Source organism: Engystomops pustulosus, chromosome 5, assembly GCF_040894005.1.
Source record: "Engystomops pustulosus chromosome 5, aEngPut4.maternal, whole genome shotgun sequence".
Classification (NCBI taxonomy): Eukaryota; Metazoa; Chordata; class Amphibia; order Anura; family Leptodactylidae; genus Engystomops; species Engystomops pustulosus.
In genome coordinates, this window is record NC_092415.1 from 150,814,748 (window position 1) to 150,835,649 (window position 20,902).

General features: G+C 41.2%; 1 protein-coding gene across 1 annotated transcript in view; it reads left to right on the forward strand.

Annotated features, from left to right (window-relative positions):
• The window catches only part of CDCP1 (CUB domain containing protein 1), a 45,670-nt gene that overhangs the window by 7,705 nt on the left and 17,063 nt on the right, over window positions 1–20,902 (forward strand). The window contains exons 2-5 of the mRNA XM_072153406.1: window positions 12,386–12,592; window positions 16,763–17,116; window positions 18,759–19,115; window positions 20,296–20,511. Of these exons, the coding sequence (XP_072009507.1) occupies window positions 12,386–12,592; window positions 16,763–17,116; window positions 18,759–19,115; window positions 20,296–20,511 (1,134 nt within the window). The remainder of the gene's footprint in view (window positions 1–12,385; window positions 12,593–16,762; window positions 17,117–18,758; window positions 19,116–20,295; window positions 20,512–20,902) is intronic.

Sequence of the window (20,902 nt, forward strand, 5' to 3'; positions counted from 1 at the left end):
TAGGAGATTGTCTTGACCATGTCTACATGCCTAAATGCACTGAAGGAGTGCTTGCGAATACGTACCACAGCATGTCACTACATCACACAGGGGACATTGCAGTGGTAGATCCTGCCTGGCAAGGCAGGAGTTAAGTGTTTTGTCTGATGTAAGATGTGTCAGCCAATTACCTTTGTTATATTTTGTCTCTGTGAGCAAAGATGTAAGCTGAGATGTAATTGGAGGAGCAGCCACCACCTGACCAGGGGAGTTACAAGACCCTGTCAGGAAACTTCCAGAACAAGTTTAGTCTCTCTCAGGAGAGAGAAGAGAGGAGTTAGCTGAGCTCTGGCTCAGGGAGGAGTCTCTCCCAGGAGGGAGAAGAGAGCAGTCAGACTAGGAGTCTGCAGCAAGCAGACTGGAGTAACTCCAGTCTAAACTCTAGACAGCTAGCATACCAGACCAGAGCAGGAAGAGCCTAGCCCCTGCCTGAAGAGTGTAGCTAATAGCTAAGAGTTAGGCCCCTTCCACACTCGCGTTGCATTTCACGTCAGAGTTTGATCAGGGTGCGATCAGGGTTTGGTCAGTGAAAAACGCACATTTTGCATCAGAGTGCAATCAGTTTTCAGTCAGTGTTTGTTCAGTGTCTCAGTTTTTCACGCGCGTTTTTGATGCAATTTCAATGCGTTTTTCACACGCAGAAAATGCACGTGAAATGGACTCAGGGCTGAGCTCTATCTTTTCTATAGCAATTGATGCGTGAAAAACGCATTGCACTTGCATTGCACTTGCAAGTGTCTCAGAGTGCAATGCGTTTTTGATGCATCTCCATAGACTTGTATGGTGCGTTTTTCACGCGCGTGACTTGCAAAAGTAGAGCATGTCGAGATTTAAACGCGCGTTTAAAAAAACGCGCGTGTGTGCGTGAAAATAAATGCAAGTCTGTAAAGACCCATTGGTTACAATGGGTCAGAGTGCAATGCAAGCTCTGCGCGTCAAAAGCACGCGCAGAAAACGCGCGTGAAAAACGCAAGTGTGAAAGGGGCCTTAGTGAGGAAAGGGGTATCATCCTACCCTTAAGGGTGATACCTGAAGCAACCCAGGAGAAAGCTGAAGCATCCTACTAGGACACAGCTACCTCCCAGCCTGCCATCTGCATCCAGGCTGGCGCTCTACCTCCTGTGGCGCCCTCCAACTTGCATCTCAGCACTCCACCATCTTGTTAAAGGCACGTTGCTGTTGTTCCTGTCGGTTCCAATAAAGAACTGTACTCCGGCTGTCACCATCACGGGCACCCTTTCCACCACACAGAGACTCATACTCTAGACACCAAAGGGTTGCCCCAGGGAGATCCGCTATAGCAGCCTCTCCCTCATCATTTCTTGCCAACACCACCCTGCTGGAGACCTGCCAGGCTGTAGGACAGCCCTCCGGTTCCCCATACCAAGCACCGTGACACAAGCGTGCTTAGGCCGCAACCGCCAGCCACTCAGGTACTGCGGGCCCAGGCTGTCTCCAGGCCCCAAGAAAAAGGCTAGGCCCCGGTGGGGGATGTTGCATTAGTATCTCCTGTCTGTTGAAGTATTGTCCAAAAAAAGACTTTTTTTTAATTCACACTCGTTTTTCTAATGGATGCAGTCAAGGAGGCGGGAGAGCTCTTGGACCGAGTCAAGCTCCCCCCGCCGCCCACGGCTGTTGTGCCTGGTAAGCCGGCCCCTCTGCACACCCATGAATACTGCATCAAGGTCATGTCACAACAACTGAACTGACGACCACCTCTTGCTCACACGCGCAGTTGCATACTGTACTTGGGAATTACGGTGCAGCTATAGAGACAGCCGGGGATGAGCTGCACGGAGGAGCAATTTTTCTGCTGCCCCGTTTCGGGTTGCCTTCCTTCTGATGTTATTGTATGTATATATATATATATATATATATATATGTGTGTATCAGGATTTAAGATGAGCGAGTATACTCGTCCGAGTATACTGCTCGGTCGAGTATTAGCATGCTCGGACCGGCTCGTTACTCGGACGAGTATCTCGCCGGCTCGAGATCGAGCAGTAAATTAATAATATAAATTGAATAAAAGTATTTTTATTGTAAAAAAAAAAAATATTACACATGTTTGCAGATGTTTTACTTGTAAGAACACATTGAAATAACACTATTCTTCACTTTCCAGGTGTTCACGCGTGTCTCCCGCTAAGTTAGGAGATGTTTGGAACATCTGGAATGTGAAGAATAGTGTTCTTTCAATGTGTTCTGCACTTAAATGCTCCTGTGTTCACTGTTTTTAATGTTTTAATTCTATTCTTCACTTTGCAGCTGTGCGCGCGTATCTCCAAACCTATCGGGAGACACGCGCGCACACCTGCAATGTGAAGAATAGAATTAAAACATTAAAAACAGTGAACACAGGAGCATTTAAGTGCAGAACACATTGAAAGAACACTATTCTTCACATTCCAGATGTTCGTGCACATCTCCTAACTTAGCGGGAGACACGCGCGAACACCTGCAAAGTGAAGAATAGTGTTATTTCAATGTGTTCTTACAAGTAAAACATCTGCAAACATCTGGAATTTTTTTTTTGCACTGTTCTTTTACTGTTCAGTTTTATTAAAAAAATGCTCGGGTCTCCCATTGACTTCAATGGGGCTCGTTATTCGAGACGAGCACTCGAGCATCTGGAAAAGTTCGTCTCGAATAACGAGCACCCGAGCATTTTAGTTCTCGCTCATCTCTAATCAGGATCTTTCCCAACATACATCCCTGTGTGTTCAGAAAATGAGATGGGAACCCAGCCTTACACACTTTTTGGTATCCATTTCTACTTTTAGTGTCCGATAGCCAACCTTATTAATTTCTAAAAGGGGTATGATGATGACCTGCCCTGATCTGATGAACAGTTTCCATTGAACAATGCATTGAAGATTTATAAATTCCCAACAATGTATTGATACTTTTGAATCTCCTTCTATTTTCTACTTAGTAAATTCATTTTTAGAGCTGTGCAATGGAAGAAAAAGGTAAACATGTTACATTACATACATTTAAAACGATGAAATACGCCTTCTGTTACCCAATAGTAGGTTGTATTAATTACACAATGTGTCAGTGACAATGTAATTTCTGGAATCATTCCATGTTAGTCTAGCTGTATTTCCAGTAAAGTGAGAATGTGGAAATAAAGTATATTAAGCTTTTCTATGCAATACTCTTATGTTTCCATACATCTGTTAAGTGGTTTTTATGGTACCCCATGATGTTGTTGTTTTTTTGTTTATTTTTTAACAATTTGCTTTATTGGTAGCAGCAATGCAGATAAAAGCCAGGAACGCAGTCCTCGTCCCATCATGAGGACAAATGTACACAATTGGTAAAATGAAAAATGAATATCAGCCAATTTATATACTATACACAAGGATCCACATTCCCAGCTTCCATCACCCTCAAGCCAACCCCTGCTAATAAAAAGAAAACAAAAAAAAAATAGGAGTGGTGGAGGGAAGTAGGTAACAGTAAAGACAGGAAGGGGTGGAAGAGAGAAGGGGGGGGGGGGGAGAGAAAGGGAGCATCCAGTCTGGGGAGGAGGGGGAAGTAGCCATAAAACTGATGGGGGAAAGACCCCTCAGGATCTCAGAGTTCATCTATATTCAGCAGATTGCTGAAAGAGAAGCCATGGTTGCCAGGTTTTATGAAACTTGGCATGTGTGCAATGGGGTAAAGATAAGGTCCTCATTGGCCCCCATGGCTATTATCGGTGGAGTAGTCTTTTCCCAAGTATCGGAATGTAAGATCGGGCTGCCATAATTACAAAAGTTTTTTTTTGCTGCGTTTTTTTTTTTTTTAAGTCAACGTCTAGATATTGCAGTGGTGGAGGATGAGCAGAGGAGGGTCCAACCTTATCGAGTCTCCTCAGATGAGGAAATAAGACGTTGTAGGTCCTGGCAAAATGGGAACCCAGCATGACCAGAACACGTGAAGGAAGGATCCCTTATCTTCTCCACATCTCCAGCATGTGGTGGGTGCTTGTGGAAAAATAGTATGCAACCTGGTTGGGAACCGGTATCATCTGGCCATAAGTTTATACCCCGCTTCCTGACAGAAACTGAGATCAACATTATACAAGACTAAACAAACTGAGGTAGTGTGAAAAGGTCACTGCAAATGTTTGACTTGGGTGACAATAGTCTTACCTCACCTTATCTACAAAGGTGTTGCCTTACTATTTTTATGTATAAGAAAGGTTGATGAGACTTCTTAAGGACGCAGGGTTTTTTGCTCCTTTCTTGCTCTCCACAAAAATCCATAACTTTTTCATTTTTCCGTGTACAGAGCTGTATGAGGGCTTATTTTGTGCGTAACAAATTTTATTTCTCAGTCACATTATTTATTATTCCATACCGGGTACTGGGAAACTGGAAAAAAATTCCAAATGTGGAAAAAAAAAAAAAAAAAATGTTCGTGTCACATTCTTGTGGGATCAGTTTTTACGACTTTTACAGTGCAGTCCAAATAACATCTCTTTCTTTTTTCTTTGGTTCAGTACAATTACGTTACCAAATTTATACAGGTTTTATTGTGTATTAATACATTTTCAAAAATTAAATGAATGCTAATAACTTTTTTTCATACTTTGTTGTATGGAGCTGTGTGTGGTGTCATTTTTTGCAAAATAAGCCGGCGTTTTAATTGCTACCATTTTTTTAGGTCTGAACGACATCTTGGTCACTTTTTATTCCATTTTTTTAATGTGATGTAAAGTGTTGTAAAAGTCGCGTTTTGGACATTTGGGCGCTATTTTTCGTTATGTGGTTCACCGCCGGCAATAACTGTTTTCATATTTTGATAGATTAGGCATTTTGGGACATGAGCTTTTGGGACTTGATTTTTTTTTTTAAAATTGTTTATAACCTTTTATTTCAGTTCTAGGGAAAGGGGGATGATTTGAACTTTTAGGTTATTTTTATTTATTTTTTTTACTACTTTTTAGACCATCTAAGGTATGGCACTCTTGCACTGTATTTATTACAATGAGCCACTGGCTTATTGTATCGAAATCTGCAGAAACCATGCAGCCTCGGGTCTGACGAAGACCCGAGGCTGTCATGGCAACCGATCGCTTGGGGGAGCGACAATTGAATCCAAGATGACGGCGCCCGCGCCGCCGTCTTTTAAATACTGCGGGCAACTAGTTCATAGTGTGTGTGTGTGTGTGTGTGTGTGTGTGTGTGTGTGTGTGTGTGTGTATATATATATCTCCCTCCCCCCCAGCACATAGAATACATCTGCAGGTTCTGTGCTGCACCTCTCTGCCTCTCAATTACATCAACGTCTAAACCCCTTCACACTCGCCGACGGATATATCTGTCGGATATATGAAGGGTGTATGAAGAGGGCTCAAGGGCTGAGCCCTTTTTATTCAGAGATGGGTTTTGCTGCATATTGCAGCAAAGACCCATCACTAACAACTGAGGGCGGTGCTAACCGCTTGTGTACCGTCAGCAAACATGCCGGCATCATTTAAAAGACAGTGGGCGCCGTAATCTTTGTTGAGATCGCCGCTCCCCCGAATGTCATCAGGGGGCGGCGATCAGATGCCATGACAGCCTTGGGTCTTCGTTCGACTCGAGGCTGTCTGATTTCTGAAGATTCGTTACAATGAGCCATATGTAAAAACGCTATATACTGCAATACAGTAAACGCGACTTTGACACCATTTTACATCGAATAAAAAACTTGTTGCAAAAATGTTGCATAGTCCTCAAGATCAGCTTATTTTGCAAAAAATGACACTTCGCACAGCACTGTACACCAAAGTATGAAAGTTATTAGCCTCAGAAGATGGCATAATTTTTTTTTTCTTTTTTGTACACATGCGTTTAATTTTTTTCAAGTATTAAAATGCAATAAAACCTATATAAATTTGGTATTGGGGTAATCGTACTGAACCTAAGATTAAAGCGGAGGTGTTATTAGGAGGACACAGTGAAAGTCAAAAACTGAGCCCACAAAAAAGTGACACAAATGTATTTTTTCCAATTTCTCCACATTTTGAATTTTTTCCAGCTTCCCAGTACACAGCATGGATTAATAAACGTCACGGAGAAGTAAAATTTGTTACGCACAAAATAAGCCATCACACAGTTTTGTACACGGAAAATTGAAAAAGTTAACGAAAAAAAACTTCCGTCCTTAAAGGGTTAAAGATGCCAATATGATTGGTTTTGGTCTATGGCATCCTTCCTTCTAAAATCAACTTTTAAAATTATGCAGATTCACAGTCCGTTAAACTGTACAGGAGCACTTCACCCCCTTCCCACTGTGTGCTGAAACTTCCTCTGCTGCAGTGGGATAACTTCAGAAAGATGGAGGGGGAGGGGCTGAAGGAGCCGGGGGGGGGGGGGGTGGCGGGGTTGAGACAGTGTAGCAGTCTGTAAAGCCAGAACAAGAATGGGCTCTGATAAAGATCCCCAGAACCCTTCTGGCTCAATAGCATAATTTTATAAAAGTTGATTTTACAAGGAAGGAGGCCATAGATGACGTATTAGAAGATAACCACAGTCGCAGCTCCTGGATCTATGAGTAAGTGCCCCTGGATTATCATGATGGATTTTGCAAAATTAACCAGAGTGGGAAAATATTATTGTTAGTCTATATCTTTCTTCTCTTTGTAATTTACTGAGTAAACCTATAGATCAGTGATGGCGAACCTTTTAGAGACTGAGTGCCCAAACTACAACCAAAATCCACTTATTTACTGTGAAGTGCCAATATGGCATTTTAAGCTGTAACTTATTGCAACGTGTTCTTCCCCATCTTTCAATTGTATCGGCCGCCTAAATCTACCATTACAGTTGAAAGAAAGGACAGATAGCTTCTCTCCAGGGTGTCTCTGTAGAGGAAGAATGGTGGGTCTAGCAGGATGACCTCCAAAGATAATGCACTTCTGTCAACATCTTCTCACTTTTCCTGCAGATCCAAACAGCCAATGAAGTGCCGCTTTAAAATAGCGCTGAGAGCAGCATCTCTTAAGTTGCCTGTGACTGCAGACAGATTTGGTGGATTTGGTCCTATTTGGTGAACTCTGTCCTGCAGTGATGGCCTGAGTGCCCACAGAAAAGGCTCTGAGTGCCACCTCTGGCACCAGTGCCATATGTTCGCCACCACTGCTATAGATCATCTGATGTAACTTGTTATGAAAAGTGTAAAGTTTTAGTATACTGATGGTGATGCTGGACTTGGTGCATTGCAGGGTCACTTGTTCAAGTAGATGGGGTAGACAGGCAGTTTACTGTATTGGTCCTTTTGGCCATAAAGAGAAATGGGTACTTTAAAGGGAATATGTCCACTACCAAACACTCAACAAACTAGACATCATTGCTTCTAGCTGAAGTGTCCTCCATTTTTATGCAAGTTAGCTTTACTCGGCAGTACAGGTCTGCTCACCTTCTCCTGCCCAGATTTGCAGACGGATCATGATCTCCAATATCTCCCACTATGATTGAGAAAACTTCTGACCTCCTCACTTGCACACAACTCCACTGCCTGTTTTATGTAGCCAGCCCCTAACCCTAGTACTATGTAGCGAGCTGGCCAGCCAGCCCCTGCCCCCCAGTAGCATGTGGCTAGCCCGCCAGTAATTCTTATTGCTTCCTCTTCTTGCATCCGGCAGCAGCAGGTCCTAGCGCCCTGACCACGCACACGCTATGATGTCAGCAGCGGCTGACATGGTGTGTTCGTGGTCAGTGCTCAAGGTGATCTCCCTCTTTTGCAATCATACACTGTGCATTTTAACAGTTTAGTAGAAATACATCATTTTTGGTTTTATTAAAATCTTATAGCTGTGGTGTCTAACTATCTGGCCAGCAATACAATAATGTCTTAAAATTAAGGTAATGAGTTTTCCAAATCCTGCGTCATCTCTGCAGGTAAGCGCCGGTAACCTGTGGTACATCCTGTTAAGCTCAGTGTATGTGATAATGCCTGTGGCTAGTTCCTCTTCCTGCCCATCAGTGTTCATCTGAAAATTCCTCCGTGACAAGTCATTGCCTGACTAGCTTAAAAATATGCTGACTTTTTGGTACACTCTGACAGATCCCTGCTCCTTCAGTCTTTTCTTTTGATTCTGTTCGCTACCTAATTGAAAGTCCTGTCTTGTAGAATATATTTTTTTTATCTAAAATCCTTCATAAAATACAGTTTGTCGTGTTTCTTTTTTCCTGTAACACATTGTAAGTCATTGTTAGTTTAAAGTATGAACCAAACACACCTTGTGAATGATGTACCTGATGTACACTGATGCAGAAGCACATCTTGTTTAATCTCTGAGCTGAGTGGTTTTACTGAAAAAACATTTATAAAATTCAAGACCTTGTTAAGGCTGGATGCCTACATAAACACATTGCACATGGAGCTTCCTGAACTGTGTAGGCAGAACTAATCAACCAGAGCTGGATGACTCCTACACAGCAGCTGGGGGTGGTGCAGAGATGGATTACTTCTGCCTCTCATGGGTGACATAGTTATTACATCATTCTCTGGAGTAGTGCATAACTAATGTGAGAGAAGAAGCAGTGGAGCCAGGCAAAGGAGCGAGAGCGCTTCATTATCATAATTTTTTTGTAGTTTTTTTCTGCAAAACCATTCAGCACAGGGATTAAAGATTATGATTCTTCATCAGTGTAGCTACAGCACTCTGAGGGAGCGGTCACACGTTACAGTTAAAACTGCATCGCAATTAGTTTTGGGTTGGTTTTAGGTGGTATTACTTATTTTAAGTCAAATCCAACAGATGGGGGAGCTAAGGATATGGGCACCAAATCCAAATGCCACTGCAAAATCCTGTGCCCCAAAATATAAGTATCAAAAAATAAAAATTGGTACTATGCTCACAAACAATTGTAAATATTAAATACATTTTATTAGTTATGCAAAAAATTATTAATAACAGCAAATTTACATAGCATGGTAGTTATACAATGGGAATACATGATTAAAAACAGTGCATAGCCACATATAGAACAAGCAAAGTGCCATAGGGAATAAAATGAATCCGTATGGAGTAGGAGACCTAGTAACTAGAGGTAGAAAACAGCTATATACAAGCCTTAGCTTGCTAACATGAACGGCTCTAAAACAATACTAGAAAGTCACTACCATACCAGGATACCGGGTGTGCACTGTGTAGCCCCAACACGTGTTTCGCCCACTGGCTTTCTCAAGGGGAGTGAGAAAGCCAGTGGGCGAAACACGTGTTGGGGCTACACAGTGCACACCCGGTATCCTGGTATGGTAGTGACTTTCTAGTATTGTTTTAGAGCCGTTCATGTTAGCAAGCTAAGGCTTGTATATAGCTGTTTTCTACCTCTAGTTACTAGGTCTCCTACTCCATACGGATTCATTTTATTCCCTATGGCACTTTGCTTGTTCTATATGTGGCTATGCACTGTTTTTAATCATGTAATCCCATTGTATAACTACCATGCTATGTAAATTTGCTGTTATTAATAATTTTTTGCATAACTAATAAAATTTATTTAATATTTACAATTGTTTGTGAGCATAGTACCAATTTGTATTTTTTTATTTTAACAAGTGAAAGAGATCAAATCAACAGGTGAATGAAATTTGTGGAACAGTTTTCTCCTTCAAAATCTAATTCACCCATTCAGTTCATGTCTTTCACCTGTGAAATTGACAAAACTGCACCTAAAACCACCTCCAAACTGATTGCGATGCAGTTTTAACTGCAACGTGTGACCGCACCCTCAAGGTATGTTTGGTTCATAATGCATCCCATCAAATGGTAGGTTTCCTTTAAATGTTTGGTCGAAAAGTTTGTGTTTTATCATAAAAAAGTTATTGTCAAAAACTTGAAAAAGTGTTATTTATTTTAGACAGATATACATACTTAACATAGATTTATTTTACTTGAACATTCAGAAGAGGTTTATTAAAAGATACTCACTCTCTGAAGTGAGTTCTGCAAAGTAACACCCTTTTGTAAACCACACCCACATGGAATTTATAAAAGGGTATGGTGATTATTTTGACACCATCAATAGATTTGCGCAACAATTATGTCAAATTTTTAATAAATTTTTTTTTTTAAATGTAATCCTTTTATTTTTAATTTGCTGAAGGGGTTAAATTTCTCCCTCTAAATGTCCTAGGTTTCAGAAGTAAAAGGACAATATGGACCTTTTGAGGGCTAATCTTTGTAAGTCCCCATATACTGCAATACTGTAGTACAGTGGAGGCGAACCTATGGCACAGGTGCCAGAGGTGGCACTCGGAGCCCTCTCTGTGGGCACCCGGGCCATCTCCAAAGAGGACTCAAGGTGTCTTCATGGATTCCCAGACAGCCCAGGACTTTCTGTGCTCAGTGTTACCTTAAAGCAACAGTGCTGCTTGTGGCTACAGGTGGAATGGGAAGGTGTAGATAGATCTGGTTTTTCATTGTAGCTTTGCTCCAGGCCTGAAAATTCTTCCTATTCAGGGGAACCTGAATTTGTCAACCTTTCTTTCTACTGTATTGGTGTTCTTAGGATTATGATACGTTTTTAAAGCTATAACAGAGAAGGGAGCAAGAAGTTAATGCACAAATTGCACTTAAATGTTGGCACTTTGGGATAAATAAGTGGGTTTTGGTTGTAGTTTGGGCACTGAGTCTCTAAAAGGTTCGCCATCACTGCTGTAGTATGATCCTACCTAGACTGCCAATTAGTCAACCTAAGATGAATGTACTGTAGGGCAGTGGTCCTCAACCTTTTTGTATTCAGAGACCGGCTGCAGACAAATTTTGGCGTGCCCAGCAAATGCCACATATCTAATCCAACTTATATAATGTGTTCATTTCCTGCAGCCCCCGATCTAAAATGCCCTCAGCCCCCATAGTAATGTCCCTAGCGTAGCGCCCAGCCCCCACAGTTATGTCTTCTGCAATGCCCCCTTAAAAATAAAAAACTATACTTGCCCCCGACGCTCCTCTTCTCTCACGGCTCCAGGTTGTCGTTCGTCCCTCGGCTTCCCGGCAGACGGCTAGAGGCACTTCTTTTTAACATTTTAATCGCTCAACCTTTCCCTAGAACTGATAAAAATAAACAGTAAAAATCATAAATATGTTGGGTATCACCGCATCCAAAAATGGCCAATCTATCAATATATTATAATTTTTATTCCCGTGTATAACCCTGTAAAAATAGCGGAAAAGTTAATTGGGTGTTATAAGCAACTGGAACAGTTTAGATCTGACACATTTGATAAATTTCAAAGTGTCTGATGCTGGATAATCCATTTGGTGTTTTCTGGCCTCAAAAACAGGCCGTGTGTCAGCCCTATGTAACCCATATGCCACTGTAAACTGAACTTGTCAGAAAAAAAATGCTGTGGCAACTCGCCACAAAAATGGGCCATATAAGATGGAAAACACCTTTTTTATGTAGGTTTTTATTATAATAATAATAATTATTATTTTCGTAAAACCCATAGACCATGAGGTTTAAGACTGTCTAGTCTAAGCTGTTTTAAACTATAATTTTTCGGTCCAAGAACCACAAACCTGTCTCCCGGACTGACAATGCTGCTGGGGACAGGACGGACTGCTTGCATCATGGAGATAACTTATGCAAGGAGTCTCTGCTTCTTCACAAAACATCAGCACCGATAATGTAATCAAGTCCATTGTACTGTTTACATTAATATAATAATTTTTTTTTAATCTAAAAAATATTTTTATTACCACTTTTTTTTTTTTTTTCAATTCCTAGCCTAGAATTTAAATTAAACATTAGCACAACTATGAATAAGATTAACGTACCTACTTGCAGCTCATATTTAGTAATAGATTTATATGCTCTTGTTTATGGGCAAATAAAGCTCCTTTAATATCCCATATACATAATACCATAATACAAAAATGTGTAAACTGCATAGATGCAGAAGTTGGAATACATAAAAGTATATAAATCAGTGCACACACATCTCCTGACATGTCTGCTTTAGTCATTACTTGTTTTCTCAATGGAAATAACTGTTCTAAATCACAATTTTTACAAGAATAATACAAGGACTTGCTGTAAATGTGGTGACTCGCTGATGATGATCGGAGGAGTTCTTTCATTTTGGTCCTGAGGCTAGATTTGGCGACACAGAAATCTTTAGTTTCTCACTATATTTGGGATTTAACTTTAACCTTTCATCCTGCTTGAAGGGTTAATAATATGAACTTGAACTTTATTTAAATGAAGAATAAGTGCTTAGGGGGCTGAATTCATTTCATTTTCTAGATTTCTCAAAGAATAAAAAATCAAGTAAAAAATAAACCTTTCTGCTTGTTAGTCTGTGATTGTATTGTTCTAGCAACTTTTACTTATGATTTCCCTCTTTTGCTTCCTAGAATCTGCCACCATCTCATTGCAGTCTACTGACAACATAACTATCCATATAAAACCCGGTTTAAACAAAGTATTACCACCATGTTACATCTGCACTCCGCAATGCAAGGAATCAAGACTTGAGGTATCAAGGGGAAAAAAAGTAGATTACACCTTCAGCTGCCCGAATCCAGAAATGCACTTCATCATGGAAATTAATAGGACTATTGGTAAGTCCAGAACACCTTAGATTTTTTTCATTTATCACTTCTTAATTAAAAAGATAAATCTAAATATAGTACTTTTTTTTTTTTTTCTTTTTTAGTTTCAAAAGTTTTACTGACATGGAATATGGGATACAACCAGGGGTGGACTGGCCATAGAGTTAACCGGGAGGATTCCCAGTGGGCCACAGCTCTCAAACAGCTGATGGGGCCGGTCTCTACCTCCCTCCATACTGTGCTGACTCTTCTTGCTCCCTGTAGACAGGCTTTCTGCACTGCCCTCCCTCCCTTATGCATCCACATGATAATCTATGCTTATTAGGCTATATTCACACAAACGTATTGGGGGCGTATTTATGGCGACGTATGTACGGCGTATATACGTCCCCCATACACGGCAATGGACTCAATGCCCTACAGGAGTGATACTGTGCAGCACACCATACCGTTCTGTAGCCGGGAAAAACATCTTTCTTGCGTAATATGGCACTGTGGCCATATATCGCTATGGAGAGGGTTGGCACTCATCCCCTCCTCCTCCTCTTCCCGGTGCCAATGTATGCCCGCCGTATTACGGTACGGCAGGCATACGTCATGTGAATGCACTGGAGGGGTGGCAGTGCAGCCTGTTCTCCCCTGTAGACCTCCGTCCCGGCACTGGGCTTCTTGCTACTTCTTCATCCTGCAGATAACACAGACCTGCTGCAGCCAGACACAGGAGGCTGCACCCCCACAGCACAGCCTGGGCCTGGCAGCATGGAGGATGATGAGGTGGTCCTGGAAGGTGGGGGAACGGGGCTTGTATATTGTGAGTGGGGTAGGGGGGCTTGTATATTGTCTGTGAGGGAGGGGGGGTCTTGTATATTGTCAGTGGAAGCGTTGACATTTTGGGGATGTGTGTTAAAACACATGTGCCTGAATGAGTTTGAAAGCGTTTTTCTTCATTGTTGGAAGTGTAAGCAGATGTGTTATCACTTTCCCAGCTGCTTACACTTCCAGCAAAGAAGAGAAACGCCTTTAAAGTAACCAAATGCATGGTAACATGTAAAACACATGCGTTCATGGCAAGATGTGGGCCCCTTCCATCCCAAGGCCCTGGTGAACCCTCTGTGACCATGCTAGTTGTGCTGCTTGCCTCCCCCACTCACAACTTACGGGGTGTGTTCACATGTGACGTTTTGGGGATGCATTATTAACATGTTACCATGAGTTTGGCTGGTTTGAAAGCATTTTTCTTGATTGCTGAAAGCGTCAGCATCTGTGAAAATAACACCGCTTAGACTTCCAAAAGACAAATTTTAAACCAGCAACTTGTAAAACACATCCCTAAAACACCACATGTGAATTTTTAAAAACGGACTGAAAATGCATGCTTAAAAACTGAGCAAAAACACCATGTGTGGCTTCACCCTTATTGAGAGGAGGCTGCTGCTGGATACTGGATACTACGTATAAGGTGTAAGATTATGGTGCTGTGTGTGTATGGCGGTGTAGCACATTATAACCAGTGTAATGTGCATGAGGGGGTTGGCAGCACAGTTTTAGTATATGGGGCCCTGTTCCAAAATTTGCATGCCTGTAGGAGAAAAAAATTAAAAATTATTATTTTTTTTTTAATAAAGTTAATGTTCCCCTGCAGAATTACTGGTGCTTCTCCAGAAATCCACAATACCAGTATTGCCCACAGTTTAAAATCCCAACTTATCGATTGTAGAACATCAGCATACGCACCTCAACTGTTGCAGGACCCCACTGGTACACAAACTGGGATAAAATCCAAATGTGGTGGAATTGGCAATAAAACCACATTTGACAATTTCTGTGTTTAGAGCTCCCTGGAGAAATGTTACCCCTGCAACTCAACAAGGCTCTGAGGGTTCTTCTCCCTTCATTGTATCTCCACACTGACTCACTCACTCGATAGATGACAGATCGCACCATAGACAGTAGTGCATGTATGGATGATACATTTTATTCCATATACTCACAAAATCTGTACACAAATGTTTTCTAAAAAAAAGTCTGATCAATATAAGAATTAGGCGGTTAATGTCCTGCCAAGCGGCGTTGGCAGGTTAAAAGATCCGGAGCCTATTTGTCCTGCTGCCCGGGCATTCCTCCCTCTTTCATCCTGATCTGTGTCATTATAAGGGATTTGTGTGGGGGACATTACAGGGAGGGCTGTGTGGGGCACATTACCGAGGGATATTACAGGGGGACTGTGTGGTGGACATTACTGGTGGGGGATTGGTGGGGCACATTACTATGGGGCTGTGGGGGAAATTTCTTGGGGTGTGTTCACACACAGCAGTAGGCTGGGCCTCAGTTTGATCTCACATTGAAGTGAAGCGCATGTTATTGATAACAAGCACCCCGCAAACGTGTGACCGCAGCCTTACAGTATTTTGGGAGAGTGTTAGGGGCAGCAGCTGGATAACACTGTCGGGGCGCTTTCATATGTTGCAGTTACAGCTGCATCACAATCCGTTTTGAGATGGTTTTAGGTGCAGTTTTGTTAATTTTAACAGGTGAACGACATGAACTGAATGGGTGAATTTGAGTTTGAATGGGAAACCTGTTACACAAATGTCGTTCACTTGTAAAATAACAAAACTGCACCTAATACCACCTCAAAACTGATTGTGGTGCATTTGTAACTACAACATGTGAACGCACCTTCAGAGAACCAAGATTTCGGGCCATGATAGACATAAGATGTCTGTGTGGTGAACTCCACTGGAAGGGCACATGGCTGAAGAGGAGACATGGTGGTTCTGGGTCTAATAGTGAAGTGGACACGTCACTGGATGTAACAAGTAGAGATTCCTCCTGCTGTGGTTTCTGTAGCTGTATATACTAGAAGTAAAGTTGTCACAAGCAAATGTGAGGGGGTTATGTACAGCAGTGGGTATTGAAGCCCGTGCCCCAGATCTTTTACCACCCTAGCAACGTCCCTGGTCCTGCCCAACTCGAGTTTCCCTTTCTCGACTTTGTCTCATTGCCCCAGATAAAGCCGAGAAGGCAAAACTCAAGTCGGCAGAATTTAGAACTGAAGTCAGAATAAAAAGTGACCATACTCAAAATGGCAACAATAGAAACTACAGTCATACTTGCCTCGGTCTTGCGCTATCAGTGCCTGCACAAAATGAAGCCAGGGTAGTACACTTTGGCTTCACGGTATGAGCACAGTACCTACACCATGAAGCCGGGGTATTATCCCAACTTCATTGGAACAATGCGAGAAGCGCCAGCGCCAAGATCTTCTGATGTGCTTCACCTCTAGGTAGGTATTCACTTCTGATTTTCTGTCCCCATTGAGAGAGCTCATTCTGTAGATTTGGGACCCTAAAGCTTAGGTCTACAAGGACCTGTAGATGGTTAAGGGTCCCAGATCAACCTGAAATGTTCCTTTTAAAGAGTTGATGGATGGTGAGCAGTTGTCTCCCATCAAGGACCATAGCTGCGAATCTCTGCTGTGGAAGCTCTGCCTCTTAAGCTCGTAAAGTATTCCTGACCTGAAACGTGTCTCATACTCATTGTTTTATGTGTTTTTAATTAGTAAATTTGAGTGTTCATGGTGAATTACTATCATAAATGTACCTGGCAACTTATCTTGATTTATCACATTCAACCCCATTGGAGGAGCACCCTAAAGTGTTTGTTTTGCACTGCACTGCAGACCCTCTTCACTGCATGACCAAATTCTGAAATAGATCATCAATATAATATGGGCTGGAGTGTGACATCCTTGGTCTGGTGGGAAGAGGGAGCAGAGTGGTCACCTGGCCTGGTTGTATCTCAGTCACTTTACATTGCATATTAGATTTTCACTTAAAAGTGGTTTGTTTAGTAACTATGAACACAGTTTCACTCGAATAGAGGCTACCTATTTACAGAATAGCAGTAAGTAACTTTAGATGTTTTGATCATACAATATGTAAGGGCTCACTCTTAGTATGCCTAGATGCAATAGCTATCTAATGATTCTATCAAATTGGAGGAGAAAATGTGCCACAAATTCATAATGTAGAACATTTTTGATTCTGTTAGAGGTTTTTTTTGTGCAAGGTGTCAGTCCCTCACTGATCTGATATGGATGTCCATTCCTAAGGATATCTTGGTCACGGAATTCTTAATCTTAAATAATTTGTGTATTCGTTTTCTTTTAATTTCCAGATTGCAGCTCTGGCATATGTCCAATGAATATTAGTCTACAACCTACAAACTTGAATGGATTGAATCGCACATTCATATGGGACATCTTGACCTCCAAAAATGATGGTCTTGTACTTGGCTTCTCCACTCCATGGCTGAGACAGATACATCCTTCAAGCCTGTGTTCAGATCTTGTTAGCTTTAAGATTGGCACTTATGTTCGTGAATCATCCTATGGGATTGGAACTTTCTGCAGAAATGGTACCATAACACGTATTAAAGTCCAAGGAAGAGGAGTTGTTGCTTTGACTATACCATGGAATGTTAATATCAACAATCCAGGAATTAGCATTACTAACAGATCTACTATTAGAAGTAAGTGTTCCACAAAGGATGATTGCGTTGGTCATTTTTTTTGTTTAATTAACTTTGGCGTTACAGTTGTGCTTCTTTCCATTTTCTTGGTTAAAACATAGCTGCCAGTTCTTTCACCACCATTCTAAACACAGCACCATATCTGTCCTCAGGTTGTGCTCGGTAGTAAAGTTCATATTCCTATTCATACTCCTCCAATTTAATATGGATTTACGATAGATTTGCATGACTGACAATGGCAGGGTGAGACTGCCTTAAGAAACACTTTATGCCAACATAAATGAGAGAGACGGTAAAGCTTAGTTTATTAATTTGGGTGTTAAGACTATGTATCTGAACAGCAGAAAATTAAAAAGTTTGAACATTTTAAGATTTAAATTTAAGATTTTAAAAGTCATTTTTATCAACCAAAATTTCCCACTGACATGAAGTACAAAGTTTCAAAATAACTTGGGTATGTTCATTTTTTTCTAACCTTGAGGCTAAGCCAGAAATCTAAAATTGCATGTGTCCTTAACCGTTTCACAACTGCCATTCATCTATATATGTCTCATTACACATAACACATGCAGATAGCACATGTATAAACTTCAAGTGGCTTCATCTTCCGAATTGTTGCACCTAGAAACTCAGTTCTGGTTGAGAATCTCCCCGTAATACTGCATCAGGATTGTGTTTCTAGGTGCCACATAACCAGAGATATCCACTGTTAACCCTTAATGCATCATGACTTAAGTGTTTCCCTCTTTGATGGTGCCCTGATTATGAGTGTCAACCATTTAATGGCGTCAGCAGAAGCAATGAGGGCAATCAGTTGCTATAACAGCCTTGAGTCTGAGATTCCAGGATTTGACATTCGGAACAATCTGTAACAGTGTGCCGGTGGCTTTATTTGGCTTTGAGCAAGATATGACATGTACGTAACCCGGGGACTGCCTGTACTGGGAAATTGACAAGATAGGTTCTGTAGGTTTGTTCTTAAGTTGAATTTGTATGTAAGTCGGAATTGTATATTTTATCATTGTAGCTCCAGACAAATTTTTTTTTTTGCCCAAGTGACAATTGGAGTTAAATTTTTTTTGATGTAATTGGACCAAGGATTATCAATAAAGCTTCATTACAGACACCTTACAGCTGGACATTGCAGTCTGGGACTATAGTAAAGCCTCCAGAGAGCTTCACCAGAGGTCACAGGGGGCAGAGGGGTCCGTCTGTAACTATGAGTCGTCTGTAAGTCGGGTGTCCTTAAGTAGGGGACCGCCTGTATCTGCTCTATCCCTAGAGACCGGACTGCCAGTTCAGGTTCAAGGGGAAGTATATTCCCAGTTATTGCTGATATTACTTGAAAGAGCTCTTGGTAATATTCCCTCGACTCAGAGCAGCTCCAGAAGGTTTGTGCCAATGAACTTGCTTAGGTTCGTGCTTCCAACACTCTTTGGCGAACTAAGCGAATTCTGGGGTACAATACATAAGGTTAATAACTTACAATGGGCCTCCACCAGACTTATGCTTTTAGATGCCTTAGAAGGTCACTGTCATTTGGTTTATTCATAGATAACTTGTGGGTACACCCAACCTAGGAATCTGTATTTGGATTGTGCATTGGAGATGATGTACTGAAAGTTTTTTTTTCTCTTTACAGGTCTGAGCATTGTTGAATCCACTTTCCGTCAGGAGTCCTTTATAAATCTGCTTTCTGCAAACTACCCCGACCCATTTCCTAATAGTGAACAGATGATTTGGAAATTCAACTTGCCTGATAAGCATGCAGCCACAGTCCAGTTTCTCAATTTTACCAGCCCCACATGTGTGAAAAATGAGAACAATGTAATTTACCACCCAAACTACCAGCCAAAACCCACATTGTTAAAACTTGCAGATAAGCAGCCAGCAAATATTCTCGGTAACTTCAATTTTACACTGCAAAACTGTGATGTAAATAAACAGATGATTGGGCTGAGCTTGAACTTCAGCGTCACCGTTCAGAAAACTCAAGGAAGTAAGTTTTTAAGTAATATTCTCCACCTTATGCCTCTTGTTCTATAGCTACCCCCCTCTCCACCTTATGCCTCACTTTCTTTAGCCCTCTACCTTGATGCGTCTTTTTGGTAGCTTTCCTACCAACATCTTTGCCCCCTTTTCTGTTGCTCCTCTTCCCACTCTTTTTTTTTTAGTCAAAATAGAAAAAAATCAGATGCTCTCTTTTTCCTATTTTACTGTAGCAAACCTCTTCACTGCCGATGTTATAGCAGCTTTACAGCTGGCAGACATGTCATCACATCCTAGCTCACAGCGGGAGCAGAGACTCAATACTGTGGGTTGCTGTTTGTGGCCCTATTTACATTGGCGGCTGAGTACCACTCACCTTGCCAATGTCCATAGCAAATGACAGGCGGCACTGCAAACCTAGCGTGGCCGGTCTGTGCGTTCACAGAATAGTGAGAAACTGTCCCTCGCCACACTGAACTTTCCCAATGGAAGCCTAGCTCTGCAAACAATTGTGTGCATGAGGCCTTAGTAGTATGACCCAGCCCTGCTAAAGCTCTAGGTCCACCAGTGCATTTATAGTACTGTCTTTTCTCTGTATCCTTCCCTCCTGCACTGCACAATCTGAAATATCAATAACTGGCTAGAATATGTGAATTGTATTGCAATTGATCCCCATTCACTTTAAAACATAAACTGTTTGGACAAAGCTTTTTCTTATGTCTCAAATGTGTTGCCCAGGAATAAAAAAATGTTTTGCATATATCTGGTGGGTAGGGAGCTTTAAAAATAATAAATTGCTTATACTTGCTTCTCTGTTTCAATTAAGAGGCCGGCAGTGACCTCACAACCTATGACTCCTGCTGTAGTAGGTGCACAGCTGTGATCGCCACATCACTACTGGCATTGAAGGATGGTGCAAAGAGCAAGAGCACAGAGAAAGGAGTAGAAGTAGTCTGTTTGTTTGTTTTTTTTGTTTTTTTTTTATCCCTGGACAACCTCTTTAACACTTTGTAAAAAGTGAATTATTTAGTTTGCTTATATACAGTAAATACTGCATTCACTTATATACATAATATATTGCATTCTATCTGCAGTGTAAGACGGCCTACATTAGCCAGAATTAATTTTTCAAATTTTTACTAATCTATGTTTATTATTATATGACTTTATGTATTTGTTTCTGTGTCCAGATATTATCTACCCCTTGGATTTGACAAATGAAAAAGGACTAGTTGTGCGTATAAGCAAGAGATTTTTTGGACGCACTTTTACTCCTGTCTGTGTCATCTGTAAAGCCGCTACAGACTGTGAACCTGAACTTGTGATTGAGGGAGGGAAATACTACAGAATCTCCTTTCTCTGTGAGAATCTAAACAGTCTGGTGGTAACTGCAGAGAAACAAATAGGTAGGAACATTAAAATGTACTATATTGTGGGGTTTTCTTTCCCTATCTTACAATTCTTATTTATGTTTTACAAAATTTACTTTACAGGCATTCCCCGGGTTACATACAAGATTCTGTAGGTTTGTTCTTAATTTGAATTTGTATGTAAGTTGAAACTGTATATTTTATAGATGTAACCCTAGCCAAAATTTTTTGGTTGGGGTTACATTTTTTTTTTTTTTTGGTAACAATTGGCTTTTAAAAATGATTGATTGAATGATGATTGAAATGAGAAACCAGGATTAACAATAAAGCTTAATTGCAGACACCTTTTGATAACTATTACAGCTGTTTATTGTAGCCTAAGGCTAAAATACAGTAAATTACCAACATCAAGGGGTCCGTTTGTAAC